Source organism: Morchella sextelata (genome assembly GCF_020137385.1).
Source record: "Morchella sextelata strain SCLS chromosome Unknown scls_21, whole genome shotgun sequence".
Lineage (NCBI taxonomy): Eukaryota > Fungi > Ascomycota > Pezizomycetes > Pezizales > Morchellaceae > Morchella > Morchella sextelata.
The window spans coordinates 445453-469353 of NW_025408636.1; the positions used below are offsets into that span (position 1 = coordinate 445453).

At 48.1% G+C, this 23901-nt stretch overlaps 6 protein-coding genes across 6 annotated transcripts; 2 read left to right on the forward strand and 4 right to left on the reverse strand.

Moving 5' to 3' along the window:
* Nucleotides 1-2465: 2465 nt before the first annotated feature.
* H6S33_006693 (uncharacterized protein) lies at nt 2466-2792 on the reverse strand (the record flags this gene model as incomplete). The annotated part of the gene is made up of 2 exons (XM_044838390.1): nt 2466-2636; nt 2715-2792. 2 exons carry the CDS (start codon nt 2790-2792, stop codon nt 2466-2468), a joined length of 249 nt encoding a protein of 82 aa, XP_044689511.1.
* Nucleotides 2793-4452: 1660 nt separating this feature from the next.
* H6S33_006694 (uncharacterized protein) lies at nt 4453-5728 on the forward strand (the record flags this gene model as incomplete). The annotated part of the gene is made up of 4 exons (XM_044838391.1): nt 4453-4480; nt 4532-5423; nt 5490-5594; nt 5659-5728. The coding sequence occupies 4 exons, from the start codon at nt 4453-4455 to the stop codon at nt 5726-5728; spliced, it is 1095 nt and encodes a 364-aa protein (XP_044689512.1).
* Nucleotides 5729-7567: 1839 nt separating this feature from the next.
* Nucleotides 7568-9221, forward strand: H6S33_006695 (uncharacterized protein; the record flags this gene model as incomplete). The annotated part of the gene is made up of 4 exons (XM_044838392.1): nt 7568-7627; nt 7744-7846; nt 7915-9005; nt 9084-9221. 4 exons carry the CDS (start codon nt 7568-7570, stop codon nt 9219-9221), a joined length of 1392 nt encoding a protein of 463 aa, XP_044689513.1.
* A 2233-nt stretch (nt 9222-11454) lies between these two features.
* On the reverse strand, nt 11455-15170 carry H6S33_006696 (uncharacterized protein; the record flags this gene model as incomplete). The annotated part of the gene is made up of 3 exons (XM_044838393.1): nt 11455-13495; nt 13579-14128; nt 14936-15170. The coding sequence occupies 3 exons, from the start codon at nt 15168-15170 to the stop codon at nt 11455-11457; spliced, it is 2826 nt and encodes a 941-aa protein (XP_044689514.1).
* Nucleotides 15171-15815: 645 nt separating this feature from the next.
* Nucleotides 15816-16714, reverse strand: H6S33_006697 (uncharacterized protein; the record flags this gene model as incomplete). The annotated part of the gene is made up of 3 exons (XM_044838394.1): nt 15816-16197; nt 16259-16439; nt 16510-16714. The coding sequence occupies 3 exons, from the start codon at nt 16712-16714 to the stop codon at nt 15816-15818; spliced, it is 768 nt and encodes a 255-aa protein (XP_044689515.1).
* A 2073-nt stretch (nt 16715-18787) lies between these two features.
* On the reverse strand, nt 18788-23401 carry H6S33_006698 (uncharacterized protein; the record flags this gene model as incomplete). Its single annotated transcript, XM_044838395.1, has 11 exons — nt 18788-20498; nt 20572-20714; nt 20764-20882; nt 20946-21015; nt 21077-21697; nt 21767-21820; nt 21870-22288; nt 22338-22488; nt 22547-23002; nt 23069-23140; nt 23210-23401. 11 exons carry the CDS (start codon nt 23399-23401, stop codon nt 18788-18790), a joined length of 4008 nt encoding a protein of 1335 aa, XP_044689516.1.
* Between the last annotated feature and the right edge of the window lie 500 nt (nt 23402-23901).

Here is a 23901-nt window from a genome sequence, read left to right on the forward strand (position 1 = left end):
CGTACAACACATCACAATACTATCTATAGTCGAAATTTCCTTCTTCCAGCTTTGCCCAATTGAGCAAACTATACACACGCCCCCTAGGTCTCACCACATCGATATCCGCAGCACATGTACGCATCCGCAGCACCACCACTACAAGCACATCCCCATATACTAAACAAACAACTCTACAAGCACTAAACGCACTACATCGCTGTCATATCTCCAGCCCACACACCCATCACACCCGTCACACCCGGCACTAGGAGGCCATGACTCACTCACGCACACGCCCGCGAGTCAACACACCGCAGAACCGCGACCCCGAGAACCCCTTAAAGATTCAACAAACAAAACAAACACCCAACAACCGCGCCTTAGGTATTAAACCAATAAATAAACAATTACGTCTTGGTGCTAACTGTCTTGGCAACCGAGTGATACTTCATGACTCAATTTCTACCAGCACTGTTACACTGTTACTGCAAATATATATGCTCCGCCTCATAATGTGCCCCCCCCAAAACCAAGGCTACCGCTGTAATCCCAAGTTATACCCCTATACCACAGTCCACCACGTCCTACAAGCAGCCCGTCTCAAGCTCGCGGCCCCACCCCGCCTCCTACAACAAGGCGGGAACATATCCGCACCCACAGCCTAGTATCTGCATGGGAAGCGGGAGACACCCGCGTCTTATAGACTACGGCACTATATGTACACGATTCTCCTAAATTAACGTTAGTTGGCCATGAGGCTCGGCTAGCGAGTGCCCGGTATGGTTCTTGTGTGCAATATAATGGCAACCCGGTCTTCGAGTCACTTCTCGGGCCGGTTCGGCGCCGCATTATATATTGAAATACCACCCCGGCCCACGGAGTCCCTCCGTGTCTATACGCAATCCCCCCCGGGCCCCCAGAATATAGAAGATAGTCATAACCATAACCAGCTAGCCAGACCCCACGCGGTATTGTTCCGTCGACAAAGCTTATCACACAATGCTAGCTAATCCTCACTCTAGGGACAGTACGTCCTCCAGGTTAAGAAGTACGGTTATATACCGGCTTAGATCCGATAGATACCTGTGTAACAAGCGCGGGCCTCTGTGGCCGAGATGGCACCGCCCCCAACGTGGATACACTACCCGGCTACCAAGGTATCGTTATCTTGTGGCTGCGCCCCGCGGCACCGAGCCCGCCGAAACATGCCACTCGGCCGGGGTTCCAAGCCCATATCTCATAGATTTACTATCGCTACACGCGGGACGAAGGAAGGGCTACATGTAGCTACCTGCACACGCGGACGTTGTGTGATAGGTGTTAAGAGACGGTACAGCGGCTACGTGGTTGTAGGCTCGTCCCCAACCCGTCTGCTTCTATGCTTCTAGCGGGCGGGCTAGGCGAGATTTTTTTGTATGGGGTGCCGGGCTGTTGGGGAGGCTGTCGGGCTCAATTTACATACAAAAAATAAAGTTTCTTTAACTTCCGACATCAAAATTAAGCTTTTATATCACAAGTCGGCCTTCTATATTATAAGTCGGCCTTCTATATCACATTGTCGGTTCTTATATCACATTGTCGGCTCTTATCACATTGTCGGTCTTTATATCACAAGTCGGGCTCCTACATCACAATCCAGAGCCCGATGTCACATTTCAGAGGCCGACGAGAGTGTCGGCCGACATTTGTCGGGAAGATAATGTTCCAGACCCTACTGGCGAGCAGCTTGCTGCTAAGTATGGGATGGGTACGAGACTAACGTGGTTGTAACATTGAAGTTAAGCATATGTTTTAGTTTCAAGAAGCTATAAACTTAAGCTGCGGCACGGACTAACTCCAATCATTATCACCTTTTTCTTGAGAACCTTCCAGACCTCAGATAGCGAGACCTCGATCACCAACAGCCTGAAAACGTGCGCGCGCGGGACATGTGGAGAACCTGGTAAACAGATAGATACAGGTTATGATACATACGTTACATACATACATGTACATCATCATCAAGTCATGAGTGAGCGTGAAAGAAAGGACCAGCGCCGGTAGAAAGGGAAGATCTATAACGGAAAGAAAAGAAACACCGGGTAGGAAGCAACTGCCAAAAAGGAAGGAAAGAACAAGAACTCCAGATACATACACCCATACTTTCGATTTCTCAGTCCCAGGCAGTCTGGAGGGGGTCAGGCAGTCGGTAGGCAGGTGCTACACATGTCAGCTACCCCCGGCCCGCGCGCGCTTTGCCCAGGCACAAATTAAGGTTCGGGACCGGACAGGTCCAGCTAGTAGAAAGTCGACAGCCTGCCTGCCTGTCAGTTAGCACAGCCAGCACCGCGCTCAGATGGCGAGCACCTACCTACCTCCACCTCCACCTCCCGGACCCCGCCTCCCGCCTCCCACCTACACCCGCGCCCGCACCATACCACCACCATCTCACCCCACCATCTCACCCCATCATCTCACCCCACCATCCCACAACCCACCGGAGCTCACGCCTCCTTCTCCCCCATCTCTCCCCCATCCGCATCCACATCCATACACACCATCTTCTCCCCCGCCTCCAGACCTAGCGCAAGCAGAAGGCACCGCCATATATACACCCCCGCATCAAAGACGATCAGCAGCACCCACGGCAGCAGCGTTATCGCACCCATGAAGAACTACAGCCACCCCGCGCCATCGTCAGCAAAAAGGCCTCTTTCTCCGCCGGGCCAAGGAGGGGAAGGATAGGTGATTACAAATAGCCGAACCGCCCAGTTCTCGACGCTGCTCCAGAGCGGCTGGAGCTCGCGGAGCCTGGCGGCGTAGAGGTCCATGGGGAAGCTAGGTTTTGGCGTTACTTTCTGGGCAGAGTATCGAAACCCGTGGAGCAGAGTAGAGTAATAGTGGGTGGTGTAGTACGTAGGTAGTGTAGTCACGAAGTGTAGCCGCACGGACGGAGGGACGGGGTGAATAAATGCCGGTTATCCTTGTACCTTGAAATCCACGGTGTGCAGGCTGGCACTGCTACTGCTGCGCACACTACACATGAAGAGATGAAGAGGAGAAGGAGGGGGGCGGAGGAGGAGCATCGTGGGAAACAAAAGGGCGGTTTGGGGCACCGGTCGGCAGCAGTTATACAGGTTCCGGGAATAAGGCACCTTCTTCTTTGACTGTGAGCGAGGGACTGACAGGCGGAGACGTTGCGGGCGCTCACGTCATCCAAGACAGCACAACGTCAGATGGGTGGTGGGTGGCACGTGAGGAATTATTAATACGCGGTGTCGACAAAAAGCAAGCATCTCAGTAATCTGGGGATGTAGGTAAAGTACCTACCGACTCGATCCTACAGTCAAGGACTGGGACTGGCTCGAATCGCGAGACGGTGGGGGAGACATGGCATGCAGGGATCGATGGATCTCCGCATTCTAACGTTCGGCGATAAAGTAGAACAGTCTGTCACTGTAGTTAACTACTCCTCTACAGAGAATCTAAATTCCATAGACTAGCGAGGATTGGAATGTAGTCGGTAGAGTAACAACTCAAATCACAGAACCCGAGTATTAGAGCTAGTTGGATGTTTCCAGATTGCTTTTTCTGGGATCTGCAACACGCCAGACGAAGTATTGCTTCAGCGAGACGGCATATCTATTCTTACTTCAATCTAAGATACGCCAATATCTATAGTTATAATTACTGCCTTCTGTCCATCCCACTATCATATTACTACGGCACTGCACCTCGTCTTTGACCCAGGTACATACATGCACCAAACCACTAATCCAAAACGCCAATCTGGAAGCGAGTCTAAGCGACAGACTAGGGCCAGTAGTTTACGATAGTTGAAGTGATAAGCTTTGGAGATGCTGATCGGTACTCCAATGTTTCTACAGTCGAATCTCTCTATAAGGGCACCTCCTATAAGAATAATCGCCCCACAAGGGCACAAAATAACGCTTGCTATAAAGGCACACGCTTTATAAGGGTACTAATTTCGGCCCCGACGTACCCTTATAGGGAGATTCGACTGTATGGTCTATACACTCCCGCGGAGGGTGATTTTTTATATCTACAGACGAGCGTTCCACTGATTCCAGGCGTAAGAATACCTCATGCCGCTAATCCGCGAAGGGTGTTCAGTATGTAGCTACATAGCTGTCCGCGGGTGCCAAGCCCATGCATGAGATATCACTCGCCATGACAGCCACTTCCCAACTGTTAGCATAGCCACATCCCAGTCTATCACTCGTCAGTTCAACTGCTATGCGTAGATATTCCTCCAGTTATGCGAGTTCTGATGTGATTCCCATAGTTTTTTTTTTTTTTGCCATCCAGAATGGCGTGCTCCGGTCGCATTCTGAACAAACCCTGCTCGTCTGTCAGTTTTCCGTGAGGCTCAAAAGTCTTCAAATCCCCCCCGCAATTGCCCCACCATTGCTTCCCCAAAACACCTCCAACAAACACCACCACCTCAATTCCCCACCACAACACAGCACAATGTCCAAAGTCTACGTAGCAATCATCGGTAAGCCCCCCTCCCCCGCGCGTCCCTCTCCCACGCACTAACCCCCACCAGGAGCCGGCGGCGTCGGCAAAGCCTTCATCTCCCAGCTCGCGTCCTACGCCTCGACCTCCCGCCGCCCCCTCAGCACCATCCTCATCGCGCGCAGCACCCAAGCCATCATCTCCGCCGACTACGCCGGGATCGACCTCACCTCCTGGAGCACCGCGGCCACCAGCCCCGCCCCCAGCTTCTCGCAGACCCTCTCCTTCCTGACCGCCGCTCCCGGCCCCGTCATCCTCGTCGACAACACCGCCGACGTCGGCTTCGCGGGGAACTACCCAGCCCTGCTCAAGTCGGGCATCAGTGTCGTCACGCCAAACAAGAAGGGCTTCTCCAGTGACCTCTCCCTCTGGAACGCCATCTACGGCGCGTCCGCTAATAACGGCGTCGACGGCGCCGGATACGTCTTCCACGAGGCGACCGTGGGCGCCGGGCTCCCGGTGCTCAGCACGCTCAAGGAGCTCATCGAGACGGGCGACGAGGTGCAGAGGATCGAGGGCGTCTTCTCGGGGACCATGAGCTTCCTGTTCAACTCGTTTGCGCCGTTGGGCGGCGATAACGGCGGGAAGGGCTTCGCAGAGTGTGTCAAGGAGGCCAGGGACTTGGGGTACACGGAGCCTGATCCGAGGGACGACCTGAATGGGCTGGATGTGGCGAGGAAGCTGACGATCCTCGCGAGGCTGTCGGGTCTGATGGTCGAGTCGCCGACGGCGTTTCCGATACAGTCGTTGGTGCCCGAGCCGCTGGTTGCGGCGGCGACGGCGGAGGAGTTTCTGGAGGGGCTGGCGGGCTTCGATGGGGAGATGAAGAAGGTGAAGGAGGAGGCGGAGGCGGCGGGTGGGGTGACGAGGTTTGTGGGGAGCTTGGACGTCGGGACGAAGGCGGTCAGTGTGGGGTTGAAGACGTAAGTTGGTGGATGTTTGAGTGGAGCTCTGGGGGTTTGCGGTGCTGACGACGTGTTTGTGGGTAGCTTCGATAAGTCTTCGGCGATTGCGGGATTGAAGGGGAGTGATAACATCATCTCTTTCTACACCAAGAGATATGGCGAGAGGGCACTCATTGTGCAGGGTGCAGGGTAGGTTGCTCCTTGGCTCAATCATCCTCGACTCGACTGGTATTTGTACTGACACCCTGATCAGTGCTGGAGCTGAAGTCACAGCCATGGGAGTCCTTGGAGACCTCATCAAGGTTTTGCAAAGGCTAAAATAAGCTCCCCGCACCCCACTACGTAGGCAACTAACCCTACTAGAGTACGTAGGCAATGCTAGGGGCACGTGCCCTGACTGCCCTGCGATGTAGAAACAGAAATAAATAAATAAAAAGAGAACATTTGCGCATCATAAGCTCCGTAACCTAATACATCATCGAAGGGAGAGAGCTTCCTGAAGTACGGTCAATGACTGGAGCTTCGAGAAGCTGGGCCCCTCCGGTCCCAAGCCCAAACCAGAAAAGGCGTGCCCCCGGTCCGGTTCCTTCTGCGGCGCTAGCGGCCGGCGGGTGTTTGCTGGCCTTGCAGGTTATGATGCGCCTTTATTTTCCTGCCCTACATGAGTATGTAGCCGCATGGGTTGGGGGAACAGAAATTCATCAATCCACCACGAGTGAGACGCCAAATATGCGAATTGCAGAGCAAAAGACTCAATGGTTTTACTATGCTATATAGCTCTTTCCTTTTTCGTAGCCCCTGAAATGGGACTGGTCTGGTTCCAAATCCGTGAATGGAGCCGGCATCGTTCCATTGGAACGATGGCCATGCTGCTGCCCGCACGCCCGAAAACTTACTTATCCATTGCGGCTCTGTCGCAGAAACAACAGCAAATCATACAGCAATACTTCTACTCGCATTGGTTTCTTCTCACGTTTTTCTTTCTTTTTTTCTTTTGCTTTCTTTCTTTGCTTTCCAGGAGTGTGGATCCTCCCAACGGTCCTGCTCAGCAACCAACGAGAGCGAGGGATGGATGTGAGAGAAAAAGGAAAGAAGAAAAAAAGTCGCGCTCATATGTATGGTAGTTCAGGGGTTTGTCCCAAAAGAAAAAAGAGAAAGGTCGGGCAAGGTCACCCGCTCCGAAATGAGCTTCTCCCGGAAATCCCAACGAAGCTCTGTTCTATTGCCCAGATACATCCAAAAAAACATCGTACGATGAGAGGGCTTTTTTTTCTATTTGTTTGGTTTGTTGGGAGAACACGGATCGACAAGAAACATGAAGGGTTCAGGGTGAGAGGGAGGGAGAAATTTAAGATTGCCAAGTTCAGGGCACGAGATAAGGTCTCAGTAGGGGCTATGTATGCCGCAAGCATTGCGAATTTTGGGGGGGGTGGTCCCTTGAGTTTTTTGCTCGTTTCTCGGAGCTGCATGCAGGGTGCTGCAAGCCCTAACCCATGGCGCAAGGAAACACAGAGTCTCAGTCTTTGCCGGGGATCGGAGGACAGTGTGTTCGTAACTTGTAGCTACTGATACAACACGTACTCTGGAGATGTAGCTACACAGAAATTGGTGGAGGTGTGAACTGGGTTTGCGGAGCTCTTTTGTTTTGCGAGAATCTGCTATGGGATCCTCAGCAGTGGCTAAAGCCTTTGGGAGAGATGGGGATGATGGGATGATCAAGTCGTTCTTGAATTGCCTGTTGATAGATAGAGGACATACACCACATGCACAACCTACATGTATGTACCTCACAACGGGCACCCTCTGGTCTGTCACAAAGTGTAGAGTAGGATGTAGGTTCTCCCAAGACTTGAGCTGCCTCCACCTGCCGTTGCTGTTGTGCTGTTCCTGAATGGGGTTGGTCACCGCACGTTTGGGGGGACAACAAAAAAATCGCCCATCCGCTCAGGCCCTTTAGCCTCCTCTTGCTCTGCCACCCCAAGAGCTACTTTATCTGCACGAGCCCTTCCACCGTTCATCCTCTTTCCTACCTTCTCCCTTCCTCCCTCCATCCACTCCATTCATCCTACAAGCTCCTTCTGCACTGCGGTTCCTTCTCAATTGCTCTTTTACATCACAGCCTTAGAACTTTAGATTTCAACATTTAATCAACATCAGCAATAATGTGTACTCGTGCTCAGAATGTCGGCATCAAGGCCATGGAAATCTATTTCCCCAGCCAGGTGAGTTGGTCTCCTGTTGCTCCGAGACCCCCGGGGATGAAAAAAAAAGGGGGGGTGGGGTCTGATGGACCCAATCGAAGTTGTAATTCTTGCTAACCGTGACAATCATCATGTAGTGCGTTGACCAAGCCGAGCTGGAGAAGTTCGACGGCGTGTCCGCTGGAAAGTACACCATCGGTCTTGGACAGACAAAAATGTCCTTCTGCGATGACCGGGAAGGTATGCTGGCCCATATTCGCAACCTTTTGGGAATGTTGTATCGACGTATGGCTTACCCCGCAATGTAGACATCTACTCCCTCGCTTTGACCGCCACAAAGTCGCTCCTTGAGAAGTACTCGATCGACCCCACCTCAATTGGTCGTCTCGAGGTTGGTACCGAGACAATTATCGACAAATCCAAGTCTGTAAAGTCCGTCTTGATGCAGCTTTTTGCACCATCTGGAAACACCAACATTGAGGGTGTCGATACCGTCAATGCCTGCTATGGTGGCACCAACGCCCTTTTCAACGCCATCAACTGGGTTGAGTCCTCCGCGTGGGACGGCCGCAACGCGATTGTCGTTGCCGGTGACATTGCGCTGTACAAGAAGGGCGCTGCCAGACCTACCGGTGGTGTTGGTTGTGTTGCTATGCTTATCGGTCCTGATGCCCCTCTTGTCCTCGAGCCAGGAAAGCGTGGTAGTTACATGGCGCACGCATATGACTTCTACAAGCCTGACTTCACAAGCGAGTACCCGGTTGTTGATGGCCACTTCTCTATCCGTTGCTACACCGAGGCTGTTGACGCTTGCTACAAGGCGTACAACAACCGGGAAGCAACCCTTGCCGCCGCCGCTGCAAAGCACCACGGCGCCGCCAATGGTAATGGCCACACTACTGTAAATGAGGGCATCGAGCGATTCGATTACATGCTCTTCCACGCCCCCACCTGCAAGCTTGTCTCCAAATCTTATGCCCGCTTGCTATACAACGACTTCTTGGCCACTCCTGAGGCTGAGCAGTTCAGCACCATCCCCGCGGACCTCCGCGAACTCGACTACGAGCAATCGCTATCTGACCGCAACATTGAGAAGACTTTCATGGGTCTCGCCAAGAAGAGGTTCCAGGACCGTGTCCAGCCTGGTTTGACCGCGCCCACGATGTGCGGTAACATGTACACTGCCAGTGTCTACTCTGGACTTGTTTCTCTTTTGTCAAACGTTTCTTCTGAGAATCTTCAGGGTAAGAGAATTGGTCTCTTCTCCTACGGTTCAGGGTTGGCGGCTTCCCTGTTCTCCCTGAGAATAAACGGAAGCACACAGGAGATCTCTGAGAAGCTTAACTTGCTGGAGAGACTCGAGCAGAGGCGAGTTGTTGAGCCACAGGTTTACGATGATGTATGCTCTCCCTCGTTCCACCCTGGTTGATTTTGATATTTTTGTGGTTACTAACATCGGTTTTTTTCTTCTTAATAGATGTGCAATCTCCGCCACAACGTACACGGAAAGGGCAACTTCACTCCCGCCGGTTCAGCCGACACCGTCGCAAAGGGAGCTTACTACCTGAGCAAGGTTGATGAGCTCTACCGCAGGGAATACATCCGCAAGGAGTAATTCTTTTTTAAAATACACAAGAAAAAGAAAGAAAGAAGAAAACAGTTGTAATTCATGACCATCATAGAGTATTTTTTTCTTTTACAGGGGTTGGCTAGGGTAGGCGAATAGGATAGGGATGGTGCGTGGGAAAACGATACCAGTACGACATAATAATCATTTTGGAGGACTTTCATATTCTGTCTTCACTACTTAAGAGGACTTTTACTTGAGCCATCTATTTTATCGGAGCTTGTACGGTATGGGGGGAACGACTCATGCTTGCGTTTGGATAACCAAACGAGGGTTTTAATGGATGCTGTTTGACGTTCTGATTATTATTGTTTACGAGGGATTCATGTGATAACGATGATTTTTCTCTCATGAAGACCACCTGTTTATCATTATATCATTGATTGTGAGCGGTTACTCCATAGAGTGCATTGTATATATCATTCACACGATCCTGCATCTGTAGAATCAACTTATCCGTATCCAACCCATAACACATACTAAGTCTAGTGAAACATTGTGACGGTCATTCCTGGCCAAGTGACGCCCTCTTGTGGAAGGCAAAACCTTTCAATTCAAGCTCATCTTATATATAGGCCTTATCAATTGCAAGCCACTTTCTAGATTCTGTGAAAATGAGTATCAGTACTACATGTAGTTTCTGAGCACTGCTTCCTTACTTGTGTTAGTTCAGGGTGAGCTTTCAGGTTTGAGAGGTACCGGGTAAACGATAGACAAGTTTCTCATACTGGGGAGATCACGTGTAGAGTGGATTAAAATAAGAAAGACCCAGCCACTCCGGCTCTTTTCCGATCGTACATCTCAAGCTCGACATCCCGGGGCTTGGCACTTCGATCAACTCCTGCCTACGATGACGCTATAGATCCGATTGCTACGTAGCCGATCCAGGCCCGGCAACGATAATAACCTTCGTCGTCCACAACCATAAATGCTCGGTTTTGTTGGCGCGGGGGTAGGTGGGTCATGCTGCATCACTCGCTTAGCATTGTGTGCTGAAACAATATGTTTATAAACGCTAAGTGGTGTGCAGAAGGTATGGTTCCATGGCTCAGTTGGTTAGCGCGTGGTGCTAATATTATAATAAATGTTAACGCCAAGGTCGAGGGTTCGACCCCCTCTGGAACCACATATACTTCTTTTTCTTTTTTTCTCCAACCTCTGGTTGGACTCTATGCGGGAGAGCAAAGAAAAGGTTGCTTATGTAGAAGGCTCGGGTTCAGTATTGCACAGACCGGGGCTAGGTTATGGTGTGCGGGCGGAACCACTTTCTATAGCTTGTCGCAAAGAGACAAAGTATTCATAGGGAAATATCCTCAAGGGTTTGCCGGACCAGGCGCTCATATCATGAATCTAAGGCATATCCTTATAGCGAGAGGTTACTGTACTGCATACTCTTTTTTTTCTACTCGTCTATAAATGCAAGCAAATCCCAGGAAAACCTGCGGCCGAATCCTTTCATGATTTCGCTTTATCTCGTCATATTACTAGGCCAATGGAAGACTACATGTAGCTATGTTATGGTGGTCTATGCCCTAAGTTGCGCAAGGGGTCGTTTTTGTTGTTACAACGCAAGTCATGGGTAATCACTCGAACAACCGGCATGATAGCTTGGATAAATTTGCTACCCTACGAGCTTGGGTATTAATCTGTCCGTATACTCTGATAGGCCAGGTGGTGGAATGGGCCAGTGATAGATAAGTAGGTTCATATAGCAGAGGGGTCTGGCGCCGAAAAGAGTATGTTATATCTAAAGACGAGAAACACCCCGAGGTGCGCCATACTTTGTAGGCTTGCTCTCCATGCTTATAGGGAGGGTTATGTATGTGTAGTATATCTCTTGATCCAGATTTCCGGTGGAATACTAAAGAGACCTTGTAGCAATAGAGTGGCAAATATGGTGGAGCTGTATAAATATTAGGCGTTATGAGATGTCGTTGTAAATTAAAGCTGGGGACGGTCCATGTATGTATATATTATATATGGCCCGACATGAACTCCCGTAAATACTCTCAGTAACAATGATCCATCAGATGTTAAAAAGACCCATAAAAATCAATGTGCTAATATCGTGGCTTAGTAACAGGGTAAACAGGAGATAGAAGATAAAAGAAATTTCCTTCGAGAAAAAAAGTAATGAAATAAAACGAGTATGTTCACCCGCCCAAACACACCACATGTACATACGAAACACCTGCACCCGCCTCTTTATATCCGTTACGATTTACGACGAGGGTTTACTGGCACCCTCAAGAAGTCGGTCAATTACCTTATTCCTGCAGTTCGCCCTCGCGATACGGAGTGCTGTCCGCCCATCGCTATTCTTGGCCTCGATGTCCGCACCCCGATCAAGCAGCAGCCCGACGATCGCTTCATGCCCGCGTGATGCCACGTAAAGGAGTGCTGTCCACCCATTCTTAGTCTTGGCCTCGGTGTCCGCACCCCGATCAAGCAGCAGTCCGACGATCGCTTCATGCCCGCGTGATGCCGCGTAAAGGAGTGCTGTCCACCCATTGCTATCCTTGGCCTCGGTGTCCGCACCCCGATCAAGCAGCAGTCCGACGATCGCTTCATGCCCGCGTGATGCCGCGTAAAGGAGTGCTGTCCACCCATTGCTATCCTTGGCCTCGGTGTCCGCACCCCGATCAAGCAGCAGCCCGACGATCGCTTCATCCCCGCTTGATGCCGCGTAAAGGAGTGCTGTCCACCCATTGCTATCCTTGGCCTCGGTGTCCGCACCCCGATCAAGCAGCAGTCCGACGACCGCTCCATGCCCGCGTAATGCCGCGCAATGGAGTGCTGTCCACCCATTGCTATTCTTGGCCTCGGTGTCCGCACCCCGGTCAAGCAGCAGTCCGACGACCGCTCCATGCCCGCGTAATGCCGCGCAATGGAGTGCTGTCCACTCATCTTCATCCTTGGCCTCGATGTCCGCACCCCGATCAAGCAGCAGTCCGACGACCGCTTCATGCCCGCTTGATGCCGCGTAAAGGAGTGCTGTCCACCCATTGCTATCCTTGGCCTCGGTGTCCGCACCCCGATCAAGCAGCAGCCCGACGATCGCTTCATCCCCGCTTGATGCCGCGTAAAGGAGTGCTGTCCACCAATTCCTAGTCTTGGCCTCGATGTCCGCACCCCGATCAAGCAGCAGTCCGACGACCGCTTCATGCCCGCTTGATGCCGCGTAAAGGAGTGCTGTCCACTCATAGTTATCCTTGGCCTCGATGTTCGCACCCCAGTCAAGCAGTATATTCACTGTCTCTGCTAGTCCTATTTTTGCTGCGAAGTGCTGCGGCAGTTTGCCTTCGTGATCCGAAATATCAGAGACATTTACTCCGTTATTGAGTAGAAGCCTAACAACGTCCCCGTGTCCTTCAGATGCTGCTAGTCTCACAGCGATTGGAGAATTATACCCGTCCCTTACTAGTCTCTGAACTAGTAGAGCGTGGCCAATTCGAGATGCACCTTCTAGAGGGGTCCAAACCTCACTATAGGAGCTTGAGAATGGCCAAGCAAGTGGTAGCCCCTCCACCCCGTCTTTGTTGGAAAAAATAGGATAGTGCCGGTAGTGACTTAGTCTCTTTTCTTTGAAATAGTAAAGAGCGAGAACCCAAAAATTAAGGCTTCCCGAACGGTTGAGAAATGCAAGAACAACATCTTGTGTTGACTCCTCTTCGCAAGATTTAAGGTGCGAAGACATGAAGAGTGCGCTATATTCTAGGAAGGGATACAATTCAAGCCGAGCCTCCCATAGATCCACCCTATTTATAAATTCACGCGGCACCAACTCGGCAAAAATACTAAAAGAGTTGTACGTTGTGCAAGTAATAGCCACATTAAGGATTGCGTCTTTTAGTATGACGGGATCTCTCATGAGATAATCGTGAACTGTGAGGTGGGATAGCCTGATGGTGCCGCTATTCTCATCGATGCTTACCAGGCCAAAACACACGTCGAGAAGTGTTTTGATGTCTGGTAGGTCTGAATCATCTAGTTCGTATCGCCCAGGCTCAATAGAGACAGCAATCTGGATCTCCTTAATGGTAAGTATCCGCTTTGTATGTACAAGCCACGAAAGAATGCGAATTGCTAATCTTGCACAATTCTTCGGCTGATTTACAATAGCTTCCTTGACTCGATCATAAGTAGGGTCTAGTAAGTTCTCCCCAACAATATGATCCTTCAAGGTCTCGAGTGCGGTGAAAACCTGCTTGACTGTGGTCTGTTGGCAAAGGTAGTCAAGATGGAACCGCACTGCCAAGAACCTATGCAAGTAGTAATGGTTTAGAATATATATGTATATATATTTCTATTGTAAAGATGGAGGGGTTTGGGTTCAAGCACATACATCCCATTGGCGCATTTGGTCAGCTGCGAGACTATACGATTCCCAAATTTTCCATCATGAACCAGTCGTTTCGCCTTTGCATTCTTCTCAATCCTCTCTTCTATATAACTTTTTATATCGTCACTTTTTGCCGAAAGTTCAATCTTGGCCACCTCTTTGAACGATTCTTGAATGTCCTCTGGGTGATGACGACTAGTGATGAATAAGCCGGCCCCCGCACCCGCCATCTCATGAAACAATGGAAGGAGCTTCCCCCGCTGGGAATCTTCGTCACACTCGTCCAGGGCGTCGAAGACTATAAACACTTGACCAAACAACTTGAAAGTTGCAAGAAGGACTTCGACTAGTTGGTCTAAAGTGGGACGTTTATTTTCCTTTTCTAGCTTGTATAGTTCTGAAATTCTTTCGGGCAAATGTACCAACTGGCTAGCAAGTTGTTTTAAAAGACTAGCGATGACGACATCAGGACTTTGCTGCGCCTTTTCTTTGTAGTTGAAATAGAAATAAGCTACTCCATAGCCTTTCTGCTGTGCCTGAGATAGGAAATGATCTGCCACGGCGAAGCTAGTAGATATCATGCATTTAGACTTTTCCCTTTCGTTTGGGGTTAGAGGGGGGGGGGTTAAACCTCAAAAATGTTTTGCCAGCTCCAGCTATTGGGCCACTCGTTAAAATTCCTTGTATATAAACTCTTCGATTGACAGCTTGTATTACTTACGAATCCCAAAACCCCAAAGAAGCCTAGAGCCCTGTTCCCCTCTGACCAGTTTTTGAAAACTTTGAGATCTTAAAAGCCAACCACCAGTGTCTTTTTGTCTCACGCTTCCAATCTGGGTATGTGTTTTTTCGAAGTCTCCGGAGTACAGCCAATTAAGAGCTTTTTTGCGTGTTTCTTCTACATTTCCCCAGATATATAAGCATAAAATTCGAACACTACTCATATACCCTTCGCGGATGATATCCAACGACAATACAAAGCTTGCTTGTTAAGAGGGATGTGACATGATTGATTGATGGCAGAAATTAGAAAATATTCGCATACCTGCACGAGCGGAATCTTCGACCTGTCTCGAAGAGCTCTGGGCTATTAAGTTGGCCCGAAGCTGCGAACTTATTCCCAGTGACATCAGTAAGGGTTTTCAGCAGGAAGAGAGTAAAGTTCATGCTTACATATTGTCTAAACTCAGTGCCAAAAGAAACGAGGTTTTATTCCTCTCTATCTTTATTATTATCTCAGTGACCTCTTTCTCTTTTAAAGGCCACATGAGTGAGGTTAACCCCATTTTCTTTCTGAACCATGCCGTTTTTTTTTTTTTAGGCTTCAGCTTTAACTCTAAGTTCTTCAGCTCTCGCCTACATGTGCGAAGCGGTTCGTCTAATGCCTGTAGTGCATCAGATGTTGCTGAGCCTGCTTTGACATAACTGTCAATAAGTTCAAGGAACTTCTCAAGAGAAGTAAGCTCTTTGAGGAAATTTTCGATGTCTTGCTGCGCTTGACCAACTTTGCTAATATAACCGTAACCCAGAGAAGAGACCTTTCCAGTAAGTTGAATAACACCGATGAGGCTTGCCGCAATGCCTAGCCCTTCCATAATGATGTTTAAACGTGATGGCGACGGTAACGGTGACAATAATCTAGTGATCTAATGTGGGCGGATAATACCACTGGTAGTGGATGCAGACTACCTAGGCTTATTAACTGCGGGGTTTCACAGTACACGTGATCATGATATGTACCCAACCAATTACAGCCTCCTTGCTTAAAGTACATTCCCCAGAGGTGATTGGCGAAATGAAACGTGTGGTAGAGATGCATAATTATATTAGTTTAGCTTTTTGCATTTGTATTTCTGTGCGTAGTATGTACCACGGCTGGATTATAAGGTAGTGGCTGGTACTATGTTGTTAATCTAGAGCTTGACATAGTATAATAAGTGAACTTATTTTAACGGGCGATTATCGTTTATTTAAGAGGTAGATAGAGTAGCCGATAGTACCTAATAAAAAATGATAACGCCTTTAAGATTTTATACCTAGTCGAGTGATGGTATATGACCCAAATTCACGTGAAGACTTCCCCATTGCAATATACGCTAGTTAATCTGTATGTTATGGGAGAGGGAAAAGGGGTACTTCTGACTTTAATTTAGGGAGATTAAGGCAAGAATTAAGCGGGTGGCAATCCCTAATTAGCTAAAACACCTGGAAGTGAAATAACGCCTAGAAAGCCACAACGATCAATCATCATCCCTCACATCCTCACCACACGCTAGTACCGTTTTCCTCAGTCTCGCATCACTAGTCCAGTCCACCCCACTTCCTACGATGATGGCCTGTACCGCATTCCTCATAATCTCCCACCTAACCTTCGCATTTTTTAGATCCTTCTCAGACTCATTGTATCTCTCATCTCTCTCTCCCGCAACCCTCCTTCTTTCCTTCTTCCGCTTCTCAGTCAGCGCCAGTAATCTTGCAGCGAGCTGCCTATTGGTTTCCCGCGCATCTTCAATTGCTGCCTGCGTCTGCGAGATGTTGTCGAGCGTGGAAGTGAGAACTTGGGAGAGGTTCGCGTGCGTGAGTGAGAGCATGTCGCGGCGTTGGATGAGGGGCAGTAAGGCCCTATACATACAATGTTAGACCTGATGTGATCTACAATAGAGCAGGAAAGCAATATACGGACCGTTCTTTGGCCGTGCTCCCTGCGCCGGAATGCACCGCCTTCAAGATGGGGTGGGTGATGAGGGTCGTCTCGAGGACCTTGTCTTTCATCTGTGTCTTTGCCGTGCTTTGCAGAAGCTCGCTTTCCGCTACCTCAGTCCTCTCCTGGAGATTTTCCTCGCTCTCATGTGCAGTTGATGTGTCTAAGTCAAAACCAACATATTAGTCTCATCTCAATGATTGGCTCACGCAGAGAAGGTGGGGAAAACGAACCATCACCCTCCAATTCTGCCACCAGTACCCTTCGCTCAAGGCAGACCTCTCCTAGCCGGTCGTAAAGCCCCAGCAGGTACTGCTCTTGCTCGCTCAGGATATTAACATTCTCCTGGACTCCCAACCGGGCAAATCCAACCTTGTGCGCTTGTGTTGAGAATAGCAGACCCAGACATGAAGTCTGCAATTGTTGGAGCGTGGTCATTGTACAGTAATACTTTGCCAAACAAAGGAGACGCGTCGTGGGGGATGCTTAGTTGGAAATTACGTGCTCGTTGATAACGTGCAAGACGGTGTCCCACCCGAAACCTAAAATAAACTATATCGCGTCAAGCAGCCAATTACATGTAGGGTACATATCGGTTTGCGTAATAATGCCTGTACTCTATGTATCTGACCCCGCATCGCCAGTGCGGGCCGCACGCAAACTACGATGCATGTGGTGCGGAATTGGCCCCTGCATCCGCGATAATTTTGATCGGGTTGCCTTTTGATCGGGTTGCCTTTGATTGGCTAAGACATGAAGAGATGTGCTGTCGGGAAACATTTCGGTATCCGCAACATCTCGAGTTATTCGGGGGGTTGCCAAGGCCACCTGCTAAACATTTAGTAAAAGAGGGCTGTTTTCTTCCTCTAAAGGTGAAGACCCTCAGCTTTTTGCCTTGGCAACCCCCCGAATAACTCGAGATTTTGCGGTAGTAGATCGTTCGTTCCAGCTCTACATGTACCTGCTCTATAATATTTTTGGGATAGGGTTAACTTGCTATTAATACATGTATGGACCAAGTGTACAGAGATACATACTTATGTACATGTACATATACTCAAATTCTGATTAATAGGTACCTATATACATGTACATACGAGTACGTGATACATGATGTATGTAACCTCATCCAATGTACATGTACTTAACCTACGAAATCGATTACATGTATCTACAACGTACAGCCGCATTCAAAAAGTTTTGGCACCTCCAGGCCAAACTCACGAGGAGGTCCTTTCTGCTTTGCAATTCTCATATTCGAGACCGTTGTCAGAGAGAGCTGCAATGTCTCTGTTGTGGTCATACCTGTTAATAATTTGAGTATGCGCGAGTGCCATGGTTGTTGGTAGGCTACAATTCATGAACGACTCAATATATATATATATATAGTAGGGTGCCAGTACTTTTCGAATGCGGCTGTACATTTTCCAAGGCCGGTCTCTCTTGGGGCAATTTTCGGTTCACCAGATATCATCTATGACAACGGCTATAAATGGTAGAGTCCCTCAAATTCAATTCAACTTTAATTTCGGTATAGCAAATAATTGTATGTATCTACATGTACTCTACCATTCGGTGTGCTCGAGTCGACCGCACTAACCCACAGTTCATCCGAGGCTCATATAGTTACCACTATATATCGATATCATATTTTTGATCTCGATCACAAGCACAATTAGTGTACATATGTAATCCCTTCCAACTCCGCGAGAAGGAACCTAATTCTTCATCTAGCCGCGCAGGCGGATCAATTGGCCCATGTCCACAGAGTCTTTTGCGCCCCCTCACGTCGGCCCCGCCTGACCTCTGATATGTGCATGTATGGTATTTTGGTATTTTATTGAGAGCTTTCTTCATTACCTTCGTCCTCGTTGTTACTCACTCTGACACACGACAAATACTACCACAGTACACGGTCCTTTATCTATATCAGACGGAAAAAAATGCTCTATACATGGACAAAAGCCCATCTCCACTAAATTAACGAGAGAAAGAATCTTGGTTTTCTAAAACCTACGTATCTCATGCTCATAGCAACTATCGCGCTAGTTTAGCCATCCAGCAGGTAACAGCAGTAAGGGAGACATGTCTGAAATAAGGGGAAATTAAGAAGAAACAAGAGTTTATGAAAGCCGCCCAGCTTTTAGACCTTCCAGGCTAACTAATACCCCTAAATTTCATTTGGTTTTGAAAACAGATAACCCCCAAACCTTTAACCACACGAGGGATACACAGAATCAATTTTTTCTATCAGCTTTTCGAAATCAAAGCTCACAAATGGGATAGTAATAGAGAAATACAGACCCCACAGAAGTATAAGTGGGGCGAAGAGAAAAAGAAAAACCTTTAAATTTAACACGGGTGAAAAACACAGACGAACGAAAAAAGACCCAGGAATGAACCAATGCAGGATATATATCAACAAGCCTTCCAAACCTGACAACTGGTTCCACATGTATTGGAAGCATTGAACAATAACAAAAGGATTTATAGGCAAACCCCTACCCTATATCAAGCGCCAGGTGATTCGTTCGAATATTTGCGATAACTACCTTGCGACCCATCACCAGGGCCCTCGCTGTCTGGTTTCCTCCAATTATTTGTGGACTTTGAACCATAAGACCTCCCCCAGGTCTTTCGTCGGCCTGGGCCTTTAGGGATGGTTCCATTATTAGATGCCGATTGTTCAGGTTGGTTAGAATGGATAGAAGTCTGCAGTCCATCTCTTGGGGAAGGACGGGTATCTTCTCTCGTTATAGAACGATAATCACCATCGATGAAAGAACTAGCTCTGCCCTTTCCTTTAAATTGCCTTGAGGATACCTCGTTAGAAGGAGTAGAACCCCGGTGGGGACCTGGTTCCTGATTTTCAGTTTCAGCTTTAGGACTCTGCGGTTTAGCTGAAGGCCTAGTACGGAAGCGGCGCTTTGGCTTCTTCTCGAGACCAGAGGCTGTGGAATTAAGATCTCCTCCGATGACATTTGAGGGCCCTCCATCATTTACGGGGCGTGGAGAAATAGAAACCATTTGAGGCACATTGCTAGTATCACTGGGTAGAGTGGTAATTGGGGTGGGCTCAGGGTATCCGGTGACGATGACACCGCCGGCATCTTGATCCTCCATCGATGCGTCCACTAAGGACTTTGACTTATTACTTCTTCGACGGCTCCTTCGGCGCTTCTTTTTAAGTTCAGCGTCGGGTTGAGTCTCCATTAGAGGAGAGGTAGGCTGTTCATCTTGACCATCTTCCTCATGAATTTCGTTCTTTGAGGAGGAAATTGGTGTTTTGATGTATGTCCCCCCCCCATCCCTTCCTTCAAGTTCTTTCATCTTTTCCTCGGCGATTTTGAGGGCTTCATCGATCCTATCCTCGACATTCTGCACAATAACACCCTGGTCTTCTTCATGGGCTTCAGATTCCTGATTGGTATTCGATGTTTTTTCTGACCTTGAATCTTCATTTGTCAGAACAGATACTGACGTAGTGGTATCACCAGTAAAGTTCTTGTTATTGATGGAAAAGGACTCCTTGGGAGTAAACCCAACTTGAACTTGTTGTGGAATCGAGTTGTATTCCTGGGGTATATCCCTGGGGACGGCCTCGTTCGGAATAAATTCTCTAGCATCGGGCTTAAGTGAGGACGAGAGCTTGGGAGTTACCGAACGCGATGCAAATGAAAGCTGACCCTCCGGCTGCTTTGGGATATCAACATTCTTCAGGATGCTGTGGGCCGGGGACATGGCCCGGAAAAGGTTCTGGGGACGGAACTGGGAATCTTGTGATCTCCCGAGAGAAGGAGTTTCCTGAGTAGCAAAGGAAACATTTGGATGTCCGTTTGACCTTACAGATGCTTGAGTAGAAACGGATTCTCCAACCGCGGCCTTTTTATCTTTCTTCATAAAAATACCGGAGCTACTAGAAGTTCCATCCATTTTATTGTCTTCAAGTAGGCAGGGATCAGCAGTATGAAATCGAGCCCCTGTTTTTTGGAGAGCTGTCCTAAGTTTTTCTTCTCGAGATTTTGGAGAAAGATCATTGACCATGGCCATATCTTTTAGATCCGCACTGGATTTTGGCCCCTCGTTTTTCATTTGTTTGGACCATAGATGGTAGTACTTGCCCTTTAGCTCGATGAGCTCATCATGACTACCTTTCTCGAGGATTCCGCCATCCTGGATGACAATAATAAGGTTGGCATTCATTATCGTCGAAAGACGATGCCTGGAATTAAAGCGTTATCAATAACAATGCACTCATCCTTGAACTATCTGTGCCCGGACAAGGGAAAACCTACGCAACCACAAACATTGTACGACCTATTGAGAGTTCCTTAAATGCGGATTGGATTTGACGCTCAGTCTCCATATCGACCATGCTGGTCGCTTCGTCTAGTAAGATGATCTTCGGGTCCTTGAGAATCGCCCTGGCTATGGCTACCTGCACAATCGCTTAGTACTAGAATACTGAATATTTACAGGAAGCATACTCTTTGAAGTTCGCCGCCTGAAAGCTTTACACCACGCTCGCCGACCTTAGAAAGATACCCATCGGGAAAACTTTCAATCTTATCGTGAATCGATGCCGCGCGACAAGCAGCAAAAACCTCTAGTTAATTGATGAGCAAATTCTTTGAAAGATCATGGGATTAGGCATGTTGCAAAAACTTACGTTCATCTGTCGCATCAAAATTGGCATATCTGATATTATTCATGATGGTGTCATTAAACAGCTCCGGATCCTAAGTAAACAGTCAGACCTTGCGCCGAAAAACCAAAGCAGTTGCTTTAAGAGATATATACTTGAGGAACAACGCCCATATTTTCTCGTAAGCTCCAGAGGGTCACATCTTTGATATCCTGTCCATCGATTTTGATGGCCCCGGATTCCACATCAAAGAACCTAAAAAGTAACTTCAAACAAGTTGTTTTACCCCCACCCGTTTCGCCCACCAGCGCGATAGTCGACCCTCCAGGGGCCTTGAAGTTGATTCCATTTATAGCGGGCTTTCGAGGATCGTATGAAAATTTTACATTTTCGAACTCAATTTCTCCGCTTATCAGCTTCAGGTCCATTGCTCCTGGCTTATCGACAACGGTGGGCTTTGTTTGGAAAAGCTCCAAAAGTCTTTCTGCATCAAGCATCTGCGTCTGGATCCTACGGTAAAAATTGGCAAAGTATGCTAGGGGGCTTGAGAGCTGAGCCCAGTAGGACAACAGAGTGACAAAACTTCCGACTGGCCTTTGTCCCATGGTTACCATGTAGATGGCAAGGAAACTGGCAGCTAGGAGGCCAATGGTAAAGATAAGGCTCTGTGCAACATTCAAAACACGCAAACCAATATCCCACTTTCGTTCGGCACGCTGGTAATTTCGAATTGCCTCCGAGTATCGGTCCTGTTCGTAAGGGACGCGATTGAAGTACTAATACTTCGTTAGACTTCCATCCGAAGTAAACTTTGAACGGAAATACAGGTCCTAACTTACACTTACTGTTGTCCAACTAGACATAGTTTCCCACATTATACTTGCCTCCTTTCTTGACGCCTAGAGAATATTTAGCAATTGACTAATAGTAAGTCGATAGAACACCTACAGCGTTGAAATCCCTTCGCATCTGGTTCTTCCTTGCGCCGAGTCTCGCAGTGACCCATAGATAAACCATGGAAACCACCGCCACAATCAACGCCATATACGAATTAAATGCTATGTAAAAGTATACAAAAGCAACGCACAGATCAGCAAGCATTGGCAATACTGAAAATAGAACCGATTCGATAAACCCATTAACAGATCTTCCTTGATTGACTGAGCTATATAAGTCGCCCGTTTTCTTGTTGGTATGGAAGTCATGGGACAGTGACATGACATGGTTATACGCAGCAGTCGTGATGGAACGGTAAGCATATTGATCGATTGGCATCCAGAGATATCTTTGCAATGCTGAGATACCGGACCCGGAATCCAGCCAACGATACATAACATAAAGGGAGACCTGAACCCATGGGATGGAACCTATTTTCATGAGCCATGTTATCATGTTACAACTCAAGGAAGAGCTTACCATTCCCATGAGCTAAAGCGTTGGTAACAACGCCGAGCTGATAAGGGACCATGACATTCAAACCGCGTTCGATAAGCAGACATATGCCGACTAAGACCATCGAGATTTTAAGCCACCCATCTTTGCTGGGCCAAACATAAGGCCAAAAGATCTTGAGGGATATCATATAAGTCACTTCTATCAAAATAGAGAGTACATCCGGAACTTACAGCAAAAGACTTGGCGTATATCCACCAGTTACCGCTTTCTTCAATTTTTTTAAGCATCCTCGCCTTGGCTTCCCTCGTCTCCACGCTCTCGTCGACACACTCCGGACTAGCAGTGCCATATAAGCGACTTCCACCCGAATTACTATTATTGCGTGTGAGCAACCCAGCCGACTCTTCATCATTACCAGCCTCTTTCCTGTTATCATATATTTGAAATCCCCAGAATACGGCAGGTAACAGTATAAGAAAAGTAATCCTAATGGCTTGGATAATGGACTTTGCCCTCTTGAAAGCGTTGTCCGGTGCGCTGGAATAATTGGGAAGGATGATCAAACAAATTTCCGTGATAAGGGATAGGACCCAGCATCCGTAATAGGGATACCAGACGGTGTTTACGCTGTCGAGAAGAGCAAGTTCTATAGCACCCCATGCTAGTATTGCGGAGAGTACATAAACCTAATGATATTATAGTCTCAGCACTATTTAATTGAAGTGGAGAAAATCCAGCGATTCGTTACTTACGACATGGTCTTCGGGACTGTACCACCCCTTCTGAACCAGAGATCTAGCAAGCAACAATACAGCTTCTGCGACCTTTAAAATTTAAGAATCCCGGTTAGAAAATAACCTTCAGTACTGACATTATCAACCATTGAGGCTTACATATGTAACTATAACGAAAGATTGAATCCCAAGGATCAGGTTCCTCCGTACGATCTTGTTTGGGGCCTTCAAGTTCTTCATGGTGCAAACCGTAATGCCCTGCATGACGAGAAAGCACAGAAACAACGCGGGAGGGTAGATATAGTGTATGACACTAGACGCCTTGAGCACAGCTTCTGGAGAGTGCAACATGTTTCTAACCGCGCAGAATTAATCCACCTCCGCTTCAAATGAAAAAAAAAAAAAAAAAGAATGCAGCCAGGCCGAGATGGGAACAGAAACAGAACACGGTGGTTAGGTGATAAGAACGAGAGGGAATTGAAGGTGTAAGTCGAGGGGAGTTAAAGAACGAACGAGAGTATGTGAATTGGTGGTGGATCCAAGGGGCTGCTAACTTGAAGAGGCCAGTCAAAGGAAGGCTGAAAATAATAGATAAGAAAGATGACGCTGGCTTTGGTGAGCTGGCAGCACGCTTAACGACGTGTAGGCGTACAAAAGCACCAGCTACTCAGCTAGCGGGCGGTATTGTGCTTCAACAAAAAGACCAAACAAACTTTCGTGGAAGATACAAAATAAGGATTTCAGTTAGTTCTCTTCCTCCGGGCTAGTACCTGAGCGTTTTTCTCTTTTCTTGTTTCAATCACAGCTTGGTTCCGCTATCCCCCCGATTTGGAATTGATGAAAAATTTCAA